Source organism: Pezoporus occidentalis, unplaced genomic scaffold (assembly GCF_034315485.1).
Source record: "Pezoporus occidentalis ecotype Australia unplaced genomic scaffold, CSIRO_AGI_Poc_V1 ctg187, whole genome shotgun sequence".
NCBI lineage: Eukaryota > Metazoa > Chordata > Aves > Psittaciformes > Psittacidae > Pezoporus > Pezoporus occidentalis.
This window is the reverse complement of record NW_026913715.1, coordinates 211,260-225,499: the sequence shown is the minus strand read 5'-3', so window position 1 is coordinate 225,499 and position 14,240 is coordinate 211,260. Positions and strand designations below refer to the sequence as shown.

The 14,240-nt window shown below is 59.2% G+C and overlaps 1 protein-coding gene across 6 annotated transcripts in view; it reads left to right on the top strand.

Moving 5' to 3' along the window:
* Positions 1 to 14,240, top strand: part of ABCA2 (ATP binding cassette subfamily A member 2) — a 32,019-nt gene that overhangs the window by 14,721 nt on the left and 3,058 nt on the right. For 4 of the 6 annotated variants that reach the window (XM_062615966.1, XM_062615964.1, XM_062615967.1 and 1 more), the window contains 30 exons: positions 271 to 385; positions 732 to 922; positions 1,080 to 1,230; positions 1,467 to 1,671; positions 2,215 to 2,379; positions 2,667 to 2,850; positions 3,118 to 3,330; positions 3,619 to 3,815; positions 3,900 to 4,082; positions 4,507 to 4,691; positions 4,793 to 4,913; positions 5,177 to 5,467; positions 6,516 to 6,728; positions 6,900 to 7,002; positions 7,349 to 7,671; positions 8,195 to 8,408; positions 8,568 to 8,673; positions 8,999 to 9,110; positions 9,530 to 9,590; positions 9,830 to 10,004; positions 10,092 to 10,207; positions 10,467 to 10,614; positions 10,974 to 11,097; positions 11,860 to 11,992; positions 12,159 to 12,276; positions 12,387 to 12,565; positions 12,872 to 13,013; positions 13,352 to 13,486; positions 13,699 to 13,802; positions 14,023 to 14,115. In XM_062615966.1, the coding sequence (XP_062471950.1) occupies positions 271 to 385; positions 732 to 922; positions 1,080 to 1,230; positions 1,467 to 1,671; positions 2,215 to 2,379; positions 2,667 to 2,850; positions 3,118 to 3,330; positions 3,619 to 3,815; positions 3,900 to 4,082; positions 4,507 to 4,691; positions 4,793 to 4,913; positions 5,177 to 5,467; positions 6,516 to 6,728; positions 6,900 to 7,002; positions 7,349 to 7,671; positions 8,195 to 8,408; positions 8,568 to 8,673; positions 8,999 to 9,110; positions 9,530 to 9,590; positions 9,830 to 10,004; positions 10,092 to 10,207; positions 10,467 to 10,614; positions 10,974 to 11,097; positions 11,860 to 11,992; positions 12,159 to 12,276; positions 12,387 to 12,565; positions 12,872 to 13,013; positions 13,352 to 13,486; positions 13,699 to 13,802; positions 14,023 to 14,115 (4,800 nt within the window). The remainder of the gene's footprint in view (positions 1 to 270; positions 386 to 731; positions 923 to 1,079; positions 1,231 to 1,466; positions 1,672 to 2,214; positions 2,380 to 2,666; positions 2,851 to 3,117; positions 3,331 to 3,618; positions 3,816 to 3,899; positions 4,083 to 4,506; positions 4,692 to 4,792; positions 4,914 to 5,176; positions 5,468 to 6,515; positions 6,729 to 6,899; positions 7,003 to 7,348; positions 7,672 to 8,194; positions 8,409 to 8,567; positions 8,674 to 8,998; positions 9,111 to 9,529; positions 9,591 to 9,829; positions 10,005 to 10,091; positions 10,208 to 10,466; positions 10,615 to 10,973; positions 11,098 to 11,859; positions 11,993 to 12,158; positions 12,277 to 12,386; positions 12,566 to 12,871; positions 13,014 to 13,351; positions 13,487 to 13,698; positions 13,803 to 14,022; positions 14,116 to 14,240) is intronic. The other 2 variants (XM_062615965.1, XM_062615968.1) reach the window with 2 other exon arrangements.

The window sequence follows — 14,240 nt, the reverse complement described above, 5'->3', positions numbered from 1 at the left end:
CCAACCTTCCAGGGCAGAAGGGTGGATAGTGTCTTGTCTACACCAGGGTACGCAGGGTGCTGGGCTGATGCCTGCCAGGACCTGAGAGCCAGGACACTAGATTGTCCTATGGGCTCATTGGAGAAGCTCTTTCAGGGTACTGAGGAGCTGCTGGACTGGAGGGCTGGTTGTCCCCGAGCAGTGGGAGAGCCCCTCTTCTGCCCTGTGCCCTAGGGTCTCCCCAGATCTCTGTGGTGCCACCATCCAGCTCTCCCCTCTCTACCCCAACAGCTTCCTCTTTGTCATTGAGCATATGATGCCCTTGTGCATGGTGATCTCCTGGGTCTACTCAGTGGCCATGATGATCCAACACATTGTGACAGAAAAGGAACATCGCCTGAAAGAGGTAGGGATGGTGAGAGAGATCCCTGGGGAGAAGCTGCCATCTCTGAGCTCTACATCCTGTGCTGTCCCTGGGCACCTTCCCCATTCTCTGGGGTGCGTGAGCTGGGGTGGGCTCAGATCTCACATCACTGGACTGAGCTGGTCCTTCCAAGTGTTCCCAGCATGAGCCCTGCTCAGTGCTGGAGGGAGCTGATCCCGTTGACACCCCGGCACAGGGTGCTGTGTCCTGCCCGCTCCCCAGCCCCCAGGGACCCCTCAGTGCTGCCCGTTCCTCCCAGCCCCAGCAAGTGAGGCAGCCGGGTGCACAGGGTAGGGGAGAGCACGACTGAGCAGTTTTGGCCCTGCAGGTGATGAAGATGATGGGTTTGAACAACGCGGTGCATTGGGTGGCTTGGTTCATCACTGGCTTTGTCCAGCTCTCCATCTCAGTCACGGCACTCACGGCCATCCTGAAGTATGGCAAGGTCCTGATGCACAGCGATGTCCTCATCATCTGGCTTTTTCTTGCCATCTACGCAGTGGCCACTATCATGTTCTGGTGAGTGCCTGCTCCGCTCTGTGGGGTGAGGAGGCATGGGCAGTGCTGGGGTCCTTGTGCCATGGGGCTGATTTGTCACCTCAACACTGCCAAAATCAGATGGTTTGGGGAAAGCCCTGGTGGGGTAGGACCCAAGGTGATGCTGTCCTCCCTGCAGCTTCCTGGTATCTGTGCTCTACTCCAAGGCCAAGCTGGCCTCCGCCTGCGGTGGCATCATCTATTTCCTCAGCTATGTGCCCTACATGTATGTGGCCATCCGGGAGGAGGTGGCGCACGACAAGATCACAGCCTTTGAGAAGTGCATCGCGGTGAGTTGGCTGCAGCTGCTCGGGGCATGCTTTGCCCTGGGTACAAACCTCTGCCTGAATGAACCAACTCCCCAAGGGGCTTTGGAGGCATCTCCAGAAAGTTTGGTGCCTCCCAGGGCAGGGACCATCTCCACGGGGCTGGGTGAGGCAGCATTGGACAGGAATTCCCCCAGTCTGTCCCTCTGGAAGTGCCCTGTGATTCCTGCTGATGTTTCATTCTCTTCACCTCTCTGCAGTCCCTCATGTCCACCACAGCCTTTGGGCTGGGCTCCAAGTACTTTGCACTGTATGAGGTGGCTGGTGTGGGGATCCAGTGGCACACCTTCAGTCAGTCGCCTGTGGAAGGAGATGACTTCAACCTCCTCCTGTCCATGATGATGCTGATCGTGGATGCTGTAGTGTACGGGGTGCTCACATGGTACATTGAGGCTGTGCACCCAGGTAGGTGTGCACAGTGGGGCATGAGGGCACCTCTGATCTTACAGGAGCCTCCTCGCTGGGGAGGCTGCTGGTTGCCGGTGTTGCTCAGCCCTAACATGGTGGGATTCAGCACAGTGTGCCTTCAGGGTGCCCTGCGTGTGTTCTGCTGGGGACACCTGCCCGTATGCCCTGACCTGGTGACACCAGCAGGTTCCTTGGAGATCTTCAGTGGCATGTCTCAGTTCACTGGCCAGCTGTAGCAAAGCAAGGTGTCCACATGGAGCACAGGTCCCCTTTATTGTCGACTTGGGCAGGGGTCTCACCTACTTCCTTGTGTTTCTGATGAAACCAAAGTGTGAGCCAAGCCCACCCCAAAGCCCAAAAGACCTTTCTTCCTTGCACTGCCCAGCAGCACTGCCCTGAGCACAGTTGGCCAAAGCACCTGTAGCCTCCACCCCACAGTGATGTCCCTGAGCTGGGAAACGTGCAGGCCCATGCCCTTACCTCTGTCCTGCCTCTCAGACGTGGGTGCAGGGCTATCCTGACCACACTGGGTGATTGCAGGTATGTTTGGCTTGCCGCGGCCCTGGTACTTCCCCTTCCAGAAGTCCTACTGGCTGGGCAACGGGCGAGTGGAGACCTGGGAATGGACGTGGCCCTGGTCCCGCACCACCCGCCTCAGCATCATGGAGGAGGATCAGGCCTGTGCCATGGAGAGCCGGAGGATGGGTGAGGGCAGACAGGGACTGCAGTGGGTGGCACAGGGTTCTGCTGTGGTCATGGAGCCCTGTGTGTCCCCTGTGCCCTTCTAAGGGCAGGATCCTTACCCAGGCACTGCTGCCTGTCTGGGAGCTGCTGTTTGTGGCATGGGATGAGGGGAAGCTGGCAAGATGAGGAGGGGAGGGGGCCATGAGCTAGCACAGCTGCTGTGGGATGAAGGTTTATCCCTTGGGGATCCCTCCTCCAAGCTCATCCTTCCTGACCCACTCCAGCTCCTCACCATCCCGCTTTCACAGCAGAGGAGACACGCGGCATCGAGGAGGAGCCCACCCACCTCCCTTTGGTTGTCTGCATTGACAAGCTCACTAAGGTCTACAAGACAGACAAGAAGCTGGCGCTGAACAAGCTGAGCCTCAACCTCTATGAGAACCAGGTGGTGTCCTTCCTGGGGCACAACGGCGCAGGGAAAACCACCACCATGTGAGTGCCCGTCAGGGTGGACATGGGCCATATCCTTCTGGCCAGCTGCAGTGGGTGGGAAGGTGCTGTGTTGTGTTCTGGCAGGGCCTGTGGGCAGGTAGTGCTGTGCAGGCAGTGGTGTGGATGTAGCGGTAGTATGAAGGACAGGCAGCAGGCCCTGCACTGACTTGCTCTGCTTGAGCCCAGCAGATGCTCCTAGAGGTGGTTAGGATTGAAATTGGAGGAATCCAAGATTCCTCATATTGTTGCCTTTTCCCATCCTTCCAGGTCCATCCTCACTGGCTTGTTCCCTCCAACCTCGGGCTCCGCTACCATCTATGGCCATGATATCCGAACAGAGATGGATGAGATCCGGAAGAACCTGGGCATGTGCCCGCAGCACAATGTGCTGTTTGACAGGCTGACAGTGGAAGAGCACCTCTGGTTCTACTCGCAACTCAAGAGCATGGCAGAGGAGGAGATCCGCAAGGAGATGGACAAGTAGGCACCCTCCAGCTCCTTTTGCATGAGTGGGTCCCCTTCCTGCTGCCTAAAGCCATGGTGGGTGATCTGTGATTCTATGACCCGGTAGCAGAGCTGTCTCTTGGAGCAGCTTGACCAAGTGCTTTCCAAAACCTGGGGTACCAGGCTGTGGAAGCCAGCAGAAGGTGCTGTTGTAGCCTGGCTGCAGCTGGGCTGTCCCAGCAGCTGAGGGCCATGCAGGGAAGAGGCATCATTGGGCACCAGTACGGTCCCCCAGCATCCCTGGTGCTTCTCCCCTGTCCCCAGGATGATTGAGGACCTGGAGCTGTCCAACAAACGTCACTCTCTGGTGCAGACCCTCTCAGGGGGCATGAAGAGGAAGCTCTCAGTGGCCATAGCCTTTGTGGGTGGGTCACGGGCCGTTATCTTGGATGAGCCCACAGCTGGTGTGGACCCATATGCACGCAGAGCCATCTGGGACCTCATCCTCAAGTACAAGCCAGGTGAGTGGAGGTGCCAGAGCCCAGCGTCACTCCTCTGGCTGCAGTGGCCCTGGCCCCTCAACTGAAGCTCTATGACACCGTCAGGGAGGACCATCCTGCTTTCCACACACCACATGGATGAGGCTGACCTGCTGGGTGACCGTATCGCCATCATCTCCCATGGCAAGCTCAAGTGCTGTGGCTCTCCGCTCTTCCTTAAGAGCACATACGGTGATGGCTACAAGCTGACAGTAGTGAAGAAGCAGTCAGACACCAGGAATGGCACAGGTCTGGGGGCAGTGGGACCCTCTGTTTAAAGGCGTAGGTGGGACCAGTCCTTCTTCACCCCAGGAGAGGAGCGAAAGGTCCACACCCAAGTGCTCCCTCCCTGAGTCTCAGGCCAGATGGAGGGTGGAGGGGGACGAGGCAGGGCTGTATAAGGTAGCATTGCTCTGCCTTGATTTCTCCTGTCTGGGTCCCAGGTTAGACCCTGCTTGGTTCTGTCTGGCCCATGGGCTGCCCTTGGAGATGTCCAGTGTGGCTGCAGTGCAGAGCACCATCCCCAGGGCAGGCTGGGCTGCCAGGAAACCACAGCACCCGATGATGAAGGCTGGAGGAGCCCCCACAGCACTGGGGTGTAGGGTGAATGTGTTGGGTCCTGATGTTGGGGCCAGTTGTGTAGTGACCAAACGGTGCTGCCCCTCTGCCCCAGAGCCAGCCCAGCCGCACAGCCCGCCGGCCCACTGCTCTGTCAGCCCCTGCTCTGAGCCTCGTGTCTCCCAGTTCATCAAGAAGTATGTGGCCTCCTGCCTCCTCATCTCAGACACCAACACTGAGCTCTCCTACGTCCTGCCCAGTGAGGCTGTCAAGAAGGGGTGCTTCGAGAGGCTCTTCCAGGTACCCACTGGGGCTGGCAGGGTGGGCAGACAGGCAGTTGTTGGGGGCCCTGGCACTGTGGGCACCTCCTGCCCTCCTTACGCAGCTCTTTGCCTCCACAGCACTTGGAACAGAGCCTGGAGGAACTGGACCTCACCAGTTTTGGGCTGATGGACACCACATTGGAGGAGGTCTTCCTGAAGGTGTCTGAGGAGGACCAGTCGCTGGAGAACAGTGACGCTGGTATGAGCAGTGGGAACGCATATGATGCTGCTGGGGCTGGTGAGGGGCCATGAGCGTTTGCAGGTGCTTGGTGGCTCCTGTCCCCTTGTGTGTGGCTGCCTTGGGAGTCTCCTGTCCCATGGGGAGGAGAGGTCTCCAGTGGAGTCCATCCCAGCCCAGGGCAGCCAGCTTTTGCTCCACGTGTTCGCAGAGCAGGTCCATCCCTACTCTGTACCACGCTTAAGGGGTGGCATGGCCAGTGGCAACCTGCTTCCTCTTTCCAGACATGAAGGAGTCCAAGAAGGACACTCTGCAGCCACCCACCCCCGAGGTGGGCCCGAAGCCTGAGGCCAACGGGGAGGTCCTGGCCGAAGCAGCTGTACTGGAGAAGCCTGAGGTGGAGCTCAGCAACCTGGTGACATGCTCCAAGCTGGCACAGTCACAGGCGTCCCTGCGCTCAGCCTCCTCGGTGGGCTCCGTGCGGGGTGATGAAGGTGGGGCTTATTCTGAGTTCTTTGGGGATTACGCGCCGCTGTTCGATAACCGGCAGGACCCCGATAACATCAGTCTGCAAGGTTGGTGCCGCCGGGGCCTGGCCAGCGTCAGGCATCTGCGAGGCGGGGACATGGAGGGTGGCCAGAGCAGTGCCAGCCCCTGTCTGTGCCGCTGGGCAGGGGACATGGGTGTGCCTGGTCTGGGGGGGGATGTGGCGAGACTCTGCATGGGATCTGATGGTGCATCCACCAGCATTGCACCCTGAGAGCTGCAGCCTGGGTGGGAGGGCTGGAAACGGGTCCTGTCGCCAGTTCTCACTCCCAGACTGGTGGGGTATGCATGGGGCACCTGCGCTGAGAACATGGAGCTGGTGTGCACAGGCACAGCCAGCGTTAGCTCTGCCCCTCACCTCAATGCCGCGAGTGCCACCTTGCAGACACACCCTACTAACGTGCTCGCTCCTTGCACTGGCTCCCAGGTGGTTTGTCTCCTCTTGGCCTTTGGGCATGGAGTCATCTTCCAGCCACTGGCTTCACTCTCCGTACCCTGACCTGGGCTTGGGACTCTCCCTACCCAGCTGCTGAGGTTGCTGGAGGATGGAGGATGCAGGCAGGCAGCAGGAGGCTGCTGTTTTGTCTGCAAATCCTTTTCTGAGTTATCCCAGTGGGTCTTGTCATGGTTAATTCAGGGGCACGCTCTGCTGCTTCCCTGGCCACGGCTGCTCTGAGTGCTGTGATTTGGGTGGTGGGAGGCAGAGCCAAGGCAGTGCCACAGCAGAACTCCAACCCCATGCCTACTGCCTCACTGGGTCACCCACCCACATCCCAACTGTGCTGACCCCTTGTCAGTTGGGAGAGCGGATGGGACAATGGAGGGGTTCTGCCAAAACCACCAATTTTGGTTGTTTTTTTTTTAACCTATTGTCTAAATTTCCCATTTTGGGCCAAGAGGAACCCGCCAGCCAGCTGCCTCACTTCATGTCCCAGTGCTGCTGGGGCTATCAGTGTTGGGTGCTGCCCTGTCCCATGGGGTGGCTGCACCCAGCTTGGAGCCCAGCTCAGCTCCCTGAAGGACACAGCCGGTGTGGGAGTGGCCATGCTGGGGGCTGATGTCCTTTTCCCCTCTCAGAGCAAGAGGCGGAGGTGGAGGACCACGACCTGGCTGGGCAGGGGAGCTTCAAGCTGGAGGGCTCCTGGCTGAAGCTGCGCCAGTTCCACGGGCTGATCGTCAAACGCTTCCACTGTGCCAAGCGCAACACCAAGGCCCTCTTCTCGCAGATCCTCCTGCCCGCCTTCTTCGTCTGCGTGGCCATGACGGTGGCACTCTCTGTGCCTGAAATAGGTGCGTGTGAGTCAACCCCACACAACGGGGACTGCTGGTGGCCTTTTCTGCCTGCCCCAGTGTGGCTGGTGCAGACAGTGGCTGGGTCTGAGCAAGGATGAGGCTTGCCCATGCTCTGCTGCTCTGCCTGGGGGCAGTGGTGTGAGCAGGTTCATGTCCTTGTCCCTGCAGGTGACTTGCCACCCCTCATCCTCTCGCCATCGCAGTACCACAACTACACCCAGCCGAAGGGCAACTTCATTCCTTATGCCAACGAGGAGCGGCGTGAATACCGGTGAGAGCTGCTGCCTGCAGGTGACCTGGTGTCTCATGCCCCATCCCTATCTCCATCCCTGTGACTGCTGTTGGGGGCAGCAGGGAGAGCAGCCTGCAGCAGGGCTGGCTCAGGCTTGGAGCAGAGCCTGGTGTTCCATGTCCCCATACAGAAAGCAGCCTACATCCTCCCCAGGGTGTCTCTGGGTGAGGTGCTGACAGATCAGCAGCTCAGTTCATGTTGGGCATGGGCTGTGTGTGCCTCTTCAGCCATGTCTGTTCCGCCCATGATAAGTGCCAAGGCCTTGAGATACCATGAGAAGATGACCAAGGTGGTGAGACCCATGTCTCTTGCTCCTCTCCTGCAGCATCAGGCTGTCTCCTGATGCCAGCCCCCAGCAGCTGGTGAACACTTTCCACCTGCCCTCTGGTGTGGGGGCCACCTGTGTTCTCAAGACACCCTTCAACAACACACTGGACCAACCCATGCAGAACCTCAATAGCAATGAGTCCAAGATGCTGGCAGCCAAGTACTTCGATGCCATGTGCATTGACTCCTTCACCCAGGGCCTGCCGCTCTCCAACTTCGTGCCGCCGCCTCCATCCCCGGCTCCCTCTGATTACCCCATCTCGATGGATGAGGACCTGCTCCGTGCCTGGAACTCCACAACTTTCTCTTCTGCCGTCAAAGGTATCACCTGCATTTGGTACTCAAGTGTGTCCAGGCCTAGGATTCAACTCCATCAAGGAGGTGGTGCATCTCCCCCACAGAAGCGGCTCTAGGAATCCTTGTCAGTTGGGCCTGGCCATAGCAGAGCACTGCATTGCTGGGCTGGACTTCTGCCTCAGGGCTGGTACTGGCCATGGAGCACTGCTCTCTGTTCAGCCCTGGCAGTGCTGGTAGAACTCCCTGGGATGGTGACACCCTTGAGAGCCCTGTGGACAGCCTTGTGTCACCCTCGCTGTGCCATTGCCTTTTTCAGCCACACTTCATGACTCCTCTCTGAAGTGTTTCTGCCCTCTGAAGTTTTCCCCCATGTCCATCTCGGTCCTTCTCAGTCACCAGGACACAAAAGCGCTCTCGCTGGCTCAGAGCATGCACTCCCTCACTCCCTGCCTGGCTGGGACCCCTTGGCTTAGCCTCTTGCCCGACATTGTCCTGGGCAATGAGGCAGACAGGAGCCTGGCTGTGAGCTGCCCTCTCTGCTCCTCAGAGACCGTGACCTCAGCTCCTGCCCTGCCCCACATTGTCCACGAGCCCATCAAGTGCACATGCTCCATGCAGGGAACTGGCTTCTCCTGTCCCAGTGGTGTGGGGGGCCACCCGCCACAGATGAAGGTGGTGACAGGGGACATCCTGGCAGACATCACAGGGCGCAACGTCTCTGAGTACCTGCTCTACACCTCGGACCGCTTCCGGCTGCACAGGCAAGAGGGAGGCGGGGAGGGCCTGCCCTGGGCCATGGAACAGGGCTGGGGGACCGAGGGGCTGGGGAACACCTTCCTGGGGTGCTGACAGGAGCATGGCCCCACTCCGGGAGGTGGGGGACAGTGGCCATGGCTCTTTGATGGTGCCTCGTCCCACAGGTATGGGGCACTCACCTTTGGCAACGTCCAGAAATCCATCCCGGCCTCCTTTGGGGCCAGGGCTCCTGCCACGGTGCGCAAGATTGCTGTGCGGAGAACGGCCCAGGTATAACCACACTGTGCCATGGGGCTGGGGATGGGAGGGCAGCGGCAGCCACGGCTGGGTGGGGAGGAGAAGGGGACAGCAGTGCTGTGGGCACAGCAGGAGCCCCTCACCCTGCTCTACAGCTGTGCTCTCCACTGAGGAACCTGATGGGGCTCTTGCCCCACACTGTTCTGCAGCTTCTGCCCCAGCAGGTCTGGCCCAGCATGGTCAGCATTGACCTGCTGTCCCCACAGCCAGGAGCACAGGAAGTGCTGTGGCTGTCCCATCCTGCACAGTTGCCATGGGCCCAGCTCTTGCCACCTCCCACCACTCTTCTCTGCTTCAGGTTTTCTACAACAACAAGGGCTATCACAGCATGCCCACCTACCTCAACGCGCTCAACAACGCCATCCTGCGAGCCAACTTGCCCAAGAGCAAAGGCAACCCTGCTGCCTATGGTGAGGACCGGGAGGCAGATAAGGGAGGAACAGCTTTAGGGCATGGTCCAACCAGGCTCTAAAGTGCAATGTTCCCTCCTTGGACCAAGCAGCCTAGTGCCCAGTTGGGGCAGGGAGGTCACACATCTTGGCTATACCTGGGCTAGGCAAATCTCTCCGGTCTGGGCTGGGAAGAATGCCCCCGAGTGCTGCCTGGAGGCACCTGGACTTGCAGTGTCTGTCTGAATGCTCTCTGCCAGCTGGTGAGGGAGGGCTTGGCCTCAAGGTGCTTGGAGGCTTCAGACAGCTCAGCTCCTGCCAAGCTGCAGGGAGAAAACGTGTCCTCGTGCTCAAAGCCAGGACCAGGCAGGCTGGGGACAAGACTTTTTGCGCTGAGCCAGCCTTCACATTCCCATGTTTCTTCTTGGGTCATCTTGCAGGCATCACGGTCACCAACCACCCCATGAACAAGACGAGTGCCAGCCTGTCCCTGGATTACCTGTAGGTCCAAGGAGTGGGTTGGAGGGAGGGCGGCTGTTCCGTGGGAGGGAAGATGCTCCTCACCGTGGGTTGCAGGGCAGTGCTGAGGTTTCTGCCTTACAAGCTGCATGGCAGGGGACCGGGTGGCTGTGCCGTGGGGGTCTGTGTGCCGTGCCCTGTCCCACCCCAGGACCATGTGGTCCTTCTCTGGGCAGCTGAGGGTGATGGGGTCTCTGCTCTCCTCCTTGCTCCCCATGCAGCCTGCAAGGTACCGACGTGGTGATTGCCATCTTTATCATCGTGGCCATGTCGTTTGTGCCAGCCAGTTTTGTGGTGTTCCTGGTGGCTGAAAAGGCCACCAAGGCCAAACACCTGCAGTTTGTGAGTGGCTGTGACCCTGTCATCTACTGGTTGGCCAACTATGTGTGGGACATGGTGAGCAGGGTGCATGGTCCCACCCCATGGCTGAGGCCCCAGGGCTGTGTGTGGCTGAGCAGCCACAGATGTTCCTGTCTTCTCCAGCTGAACTACCTGGTGCCGGCCACATGCTGCATCATCATCCTGTTCGTGTTCGACCTCCCAGCATATACCTCTCCTACCAACTTCCCCGCCGTCCTCTCACTCTTCCTGCTCTATGGGTACGCTGCTTAGAGGGGTGGTCAGGATCCACTGGTAGGTCCCTGCTGTGCCTCATCTGCACTGGCTGCATTGGCAGGATCTGGCCTTGGTGCTGCTAATCTGGCTGACATTCTGCAGCTCCCATAGCTGGTGGGCTGCAAGGGCTGGGGTGGGAGAGCCTAGGGAGGGCAGTGCTGGGAGGTGGGTGAGCCTGAGGTTGCCACTGCCCTCTCCCTCTCCTGCCACACTGATGTGTGCTCCTGCTGCTCACCTCCCCAGCTGGTCCATCACACCCATCATGTACCCTGCCTCCTTCTGGTTCGAGGTGCCCAGTTCTGCCTACGTCTTCCTCATTGTCATCAATCTCTTCATCGGCATCACAGCCACTGTTGCCACCTTCCTGCTGCAGCTCTTTGAGCATGACAAGGTATGAGATTCAGAGCTCTGCCTGGGGCCACCAGGAAGGGAGAAGCTGGTATCAGGTTGTGGGACAGCTCAGGCTGGGAGGCATCTCGGGGGGTCTCTGCTCCAAACTCCTGCTCCCAGCAGAGTCCACTGTGGGACCTGACCAGGCTGTATTGTAGAATCCTAGAATCCCAGACTGGTTTGGACTGAAAGGAGAGCAGCTTGCTCCACTAGAGCAGCTTGCTCCAAGCCCCATCCTACCTGGCCTTAACACTGCCAGGGAAGTGGAACCATATCTTGGTGGGAATCCTGACCCTGCCATGCTCTCACAGCCCTCAGGGGTATTTCTGATAGTAGTGTCCTCTCTGCCCATCCTCACAGGATCTGAAGGTGGTGAACAGCTACCTGAAGAGTTGCTTCCTTGTATTCCCTAACTACAACCTGGGTCATGGCTTGATGGAGATGGCCTATAATGAGTACATCAACGAATACTATGCCAAGATTGGTAAGGCCTCTTGTTCTTTCCCTTCTTTGCTACAGGGCATGTGGCGCTGGGTGTGGGGGAGGGTCCCACACATCCCTTGCACCTGCCCTGTGTGGTGTCCTGAGCCCCAGAACACAGGAACAAAAAGCCAGGGGCTGTGGACTAGACTGGGAGAGTTGCAGTTGGTCATCATGGCCTAGTGCTGGTGATGATGAAAATGATTCCTTGGGCTATCAATAACAGCCCTATAGGGAGAGCAGCCCTGGCAGAGCTGTATGCTGCTGCTGCAAACTGGTGGGGGCGGGCTGTGGTGTGGCCCCATGGTGGGGCTGTGGTGGGGCTGTGCAGTATGAGGGATGGGGACTGCAAAGGCTCTTTCCTTCCAGATGTCTCTTGCTTGCAGGGCTGTGCTGCCCAGCTAGAATGAGCCCTTTTCTACTCACAGCTTCAGCTTGGCCTCAAAAAGCTCCTGCTGCTCTCTGCTTCTCAAGCAGCTTCCATATATAATCCAGGTGCTGCTGGCAGCACGAGGGACAGTTTTAGGGTGGGATCTGACAAATCCATCCCAACTCTCAGCTGATTCATCCTACTGAGGCTGAAAAGTTGGAAGATGATTTCAACAGCCCATGTGCTGTGAATGGAAATCCTCGTGACCAGGCAGCTGCAGCGGGGAAGGGGACAGAGCAGGACAGTGTCATTGTCACAGACCAGCTCAAGACGTGGAGCCGGGTTATTCCCACCGTAGGGTGTCCCCAGCTGCTCTCTTCTCTTCCTCCCACTCAGGGCAGTTCGATAAGATGAAATCGCCCTTCGAATGGGACATCGTGACGCGGGGGCTCGTTGCCATGACAATCGAAGGCTTTGTCGGCTTCTTCATCACCATCATGTGCCAGTACAACTTCTTCCGGAAACCCCAGTGAGTGTGGCTGGGCCCTGGGGGTAGGCTGGAGGGACACCCATGGGAAGTGCTTTGCTGTCAGGGCCCTTCAGCTCCAGGCTGCCCCTTCTGTGGGTGCAAGCTGGGATCGGGGATTCCGGCCGGGAGCCCCCATACACTCATCCCCACTTGTGCCCCCCTGCAGGCGGGTGCCCGTCTCCACCAAACCAATTGAGGACGACATCGACGTGGCCAACGAGCGGCACCGTGTCCTGCGCGGCGATGCTGACAATGACATGCTGAAGATCGAGAACCTCACCAAGGTGCAGCCACGGTGGGGGATGTGCCAGGGATGCAAGGAGACACCTCAGAGCCTTGGGGCTGGGGTACAGGTGTCTCCGGGTGGGCTGAGTCCCCATCCCCTGCCCCATAGGTGTACAAGTCCCGCAAGATCGGGCGCATCCTGGCCGTGGACCGGCTGTGTGTTGGCGTGCGGCCCGGGGAGTGCTTTGGGCTGCTGGGTGTCAATGGAGCGGGCAAGACCACCACCTTCAAGATGCTGACAGGGGACGAGAGCACCACTGGTGGAGAGGCCTTCATTAATGGGCACAGGTTGGGCAGCATGAGCTGGGTGGGAGATGGGCATTGCCTGCTGTCCTGGGCATGAGGTGGGGTCTCCCAGGCTGAAAAAGGGTGAGTCTGCCCATGTGGCTCTTCGGGAAGCTGCAGGCATGTCCTGCTGGGCTGAGCATCATCTGGGAGGTGGCAAGGGACACCACCTCTGAGCCCAGGCTTCCTCTTGTGGGTTACCTGGTAGAAGGTGCTCCAGTATAAAGGCATGTGAAAGTGGGGGTGAGCAATGGGGTGCTCCTGAAAAGCAATTTCTTCTCCCCACGGCCCCTTCCTTCTTTCCCGTAGCATCCTGAAGGAGCTCCTGCAGGTCCAGCAGAGCTTGGGCTATTGCCCCCAGTTTGATGCACTCTTCGATGAGCTGACAGCCCAGGAGCACCTCGAGCTCTACACCCGCCTGCGTGGCATTCCCTGGAAGGATGAGGAGCGGGTAGGAGCCTGGGTGGGCAACATGGGCTGGTGCTGTGCCACGAGGATGGAATCTCACCAGCCTCCATCAGGGACCTGAGCTGGTGCTGGTGCCTCATGGCAGAGCCATCCTGGTGGTGCACGCACATATGGGGTACCAGGGGTAGGCAAACACACTTGCAGGTCCCTACCAACACTCGTGGCTGTGCTGGGGGCTCCATGGGGCTCCCCTGGCTGGCACATGGCTTGCGGTCCCCTTGGCTGCTGTCCTGTGCCATGGAGCTCAACTGTGGAACCGCTGCCAGCTCTGCCAGCCCCGTGGCCTTGGCAAGGTGATGGCAGCAACCCCTGTGCTTGCAGGTGGTTAAGTGGGCCCTGAAGAAGCTGGAGCTGACCAAGTATGCGGACAAACCTGCCAGCACCTACAGCGGGGGCAACAAGAGGAAGCTGTCCACAGCTATCGCACTGATCGGATACCCGGCCTTCATCTTCCTGGTGCGCCCTGGCCTCCACCACCCTGCCTGTGGGATCCTCCTCCCACCCGCCTGTCCCTGGGGTTGGCACTACGCAGGGTGGAGAAATGCCCCTGGGTGGGAGCTGCTTGCCCCCAGCTCCACCACATGTCCTGGGGTGTGGGATGGTGTGACAGAGGGGGAAGGGCAGGGTACCAGGGGCTGGCATGTTTGAGGATGCTGTCTGTCCCCCAGGACGAACCCACCACGGGGATGGACCCCAAGGCACGGCGCTTCCTCTGGAATCTCATCCTGGATGTCATCAAAACTGGGCGCTCCGTGGTGCTCACATCTCACAGGTGCAGGGGGCTTCAGACTGGGCCTGTGGTGCCTCTGGGCACCTGGGTGCTGTGGGGTGGGAAGGTCTCTGGACCCTTGGGCAGGCAGCAGAGGGAACGTGGGACACCCTCTTGCCTTCTGCTATCCCTTGTGGTGGAGCCACAGCACCAGGGTAAAGGTGTGGGAGTCCCCTACTGTGTGTCCCCATGTCACCCTGCTGAAGCCTGCTCTGTCTCCCAGCATGGAGGAGTGCGAGGCGCTCTGCACCCGCCTGGCCATCATGGTGAATGGGCGGCTCAAATGTCTTGGCAGCATCCAGCACCTGAAGAACCGGTAAGAGCCCAGTGGGGATTCACATGCACTGTGGGAAGAGGTAGTGGTGTGGCACCCATGGTGAGATGTCAGCGTGTATGCGAGCGCTGCTTTGAGGGTGAGCAGGGGACGAGCTCACTTGGAGC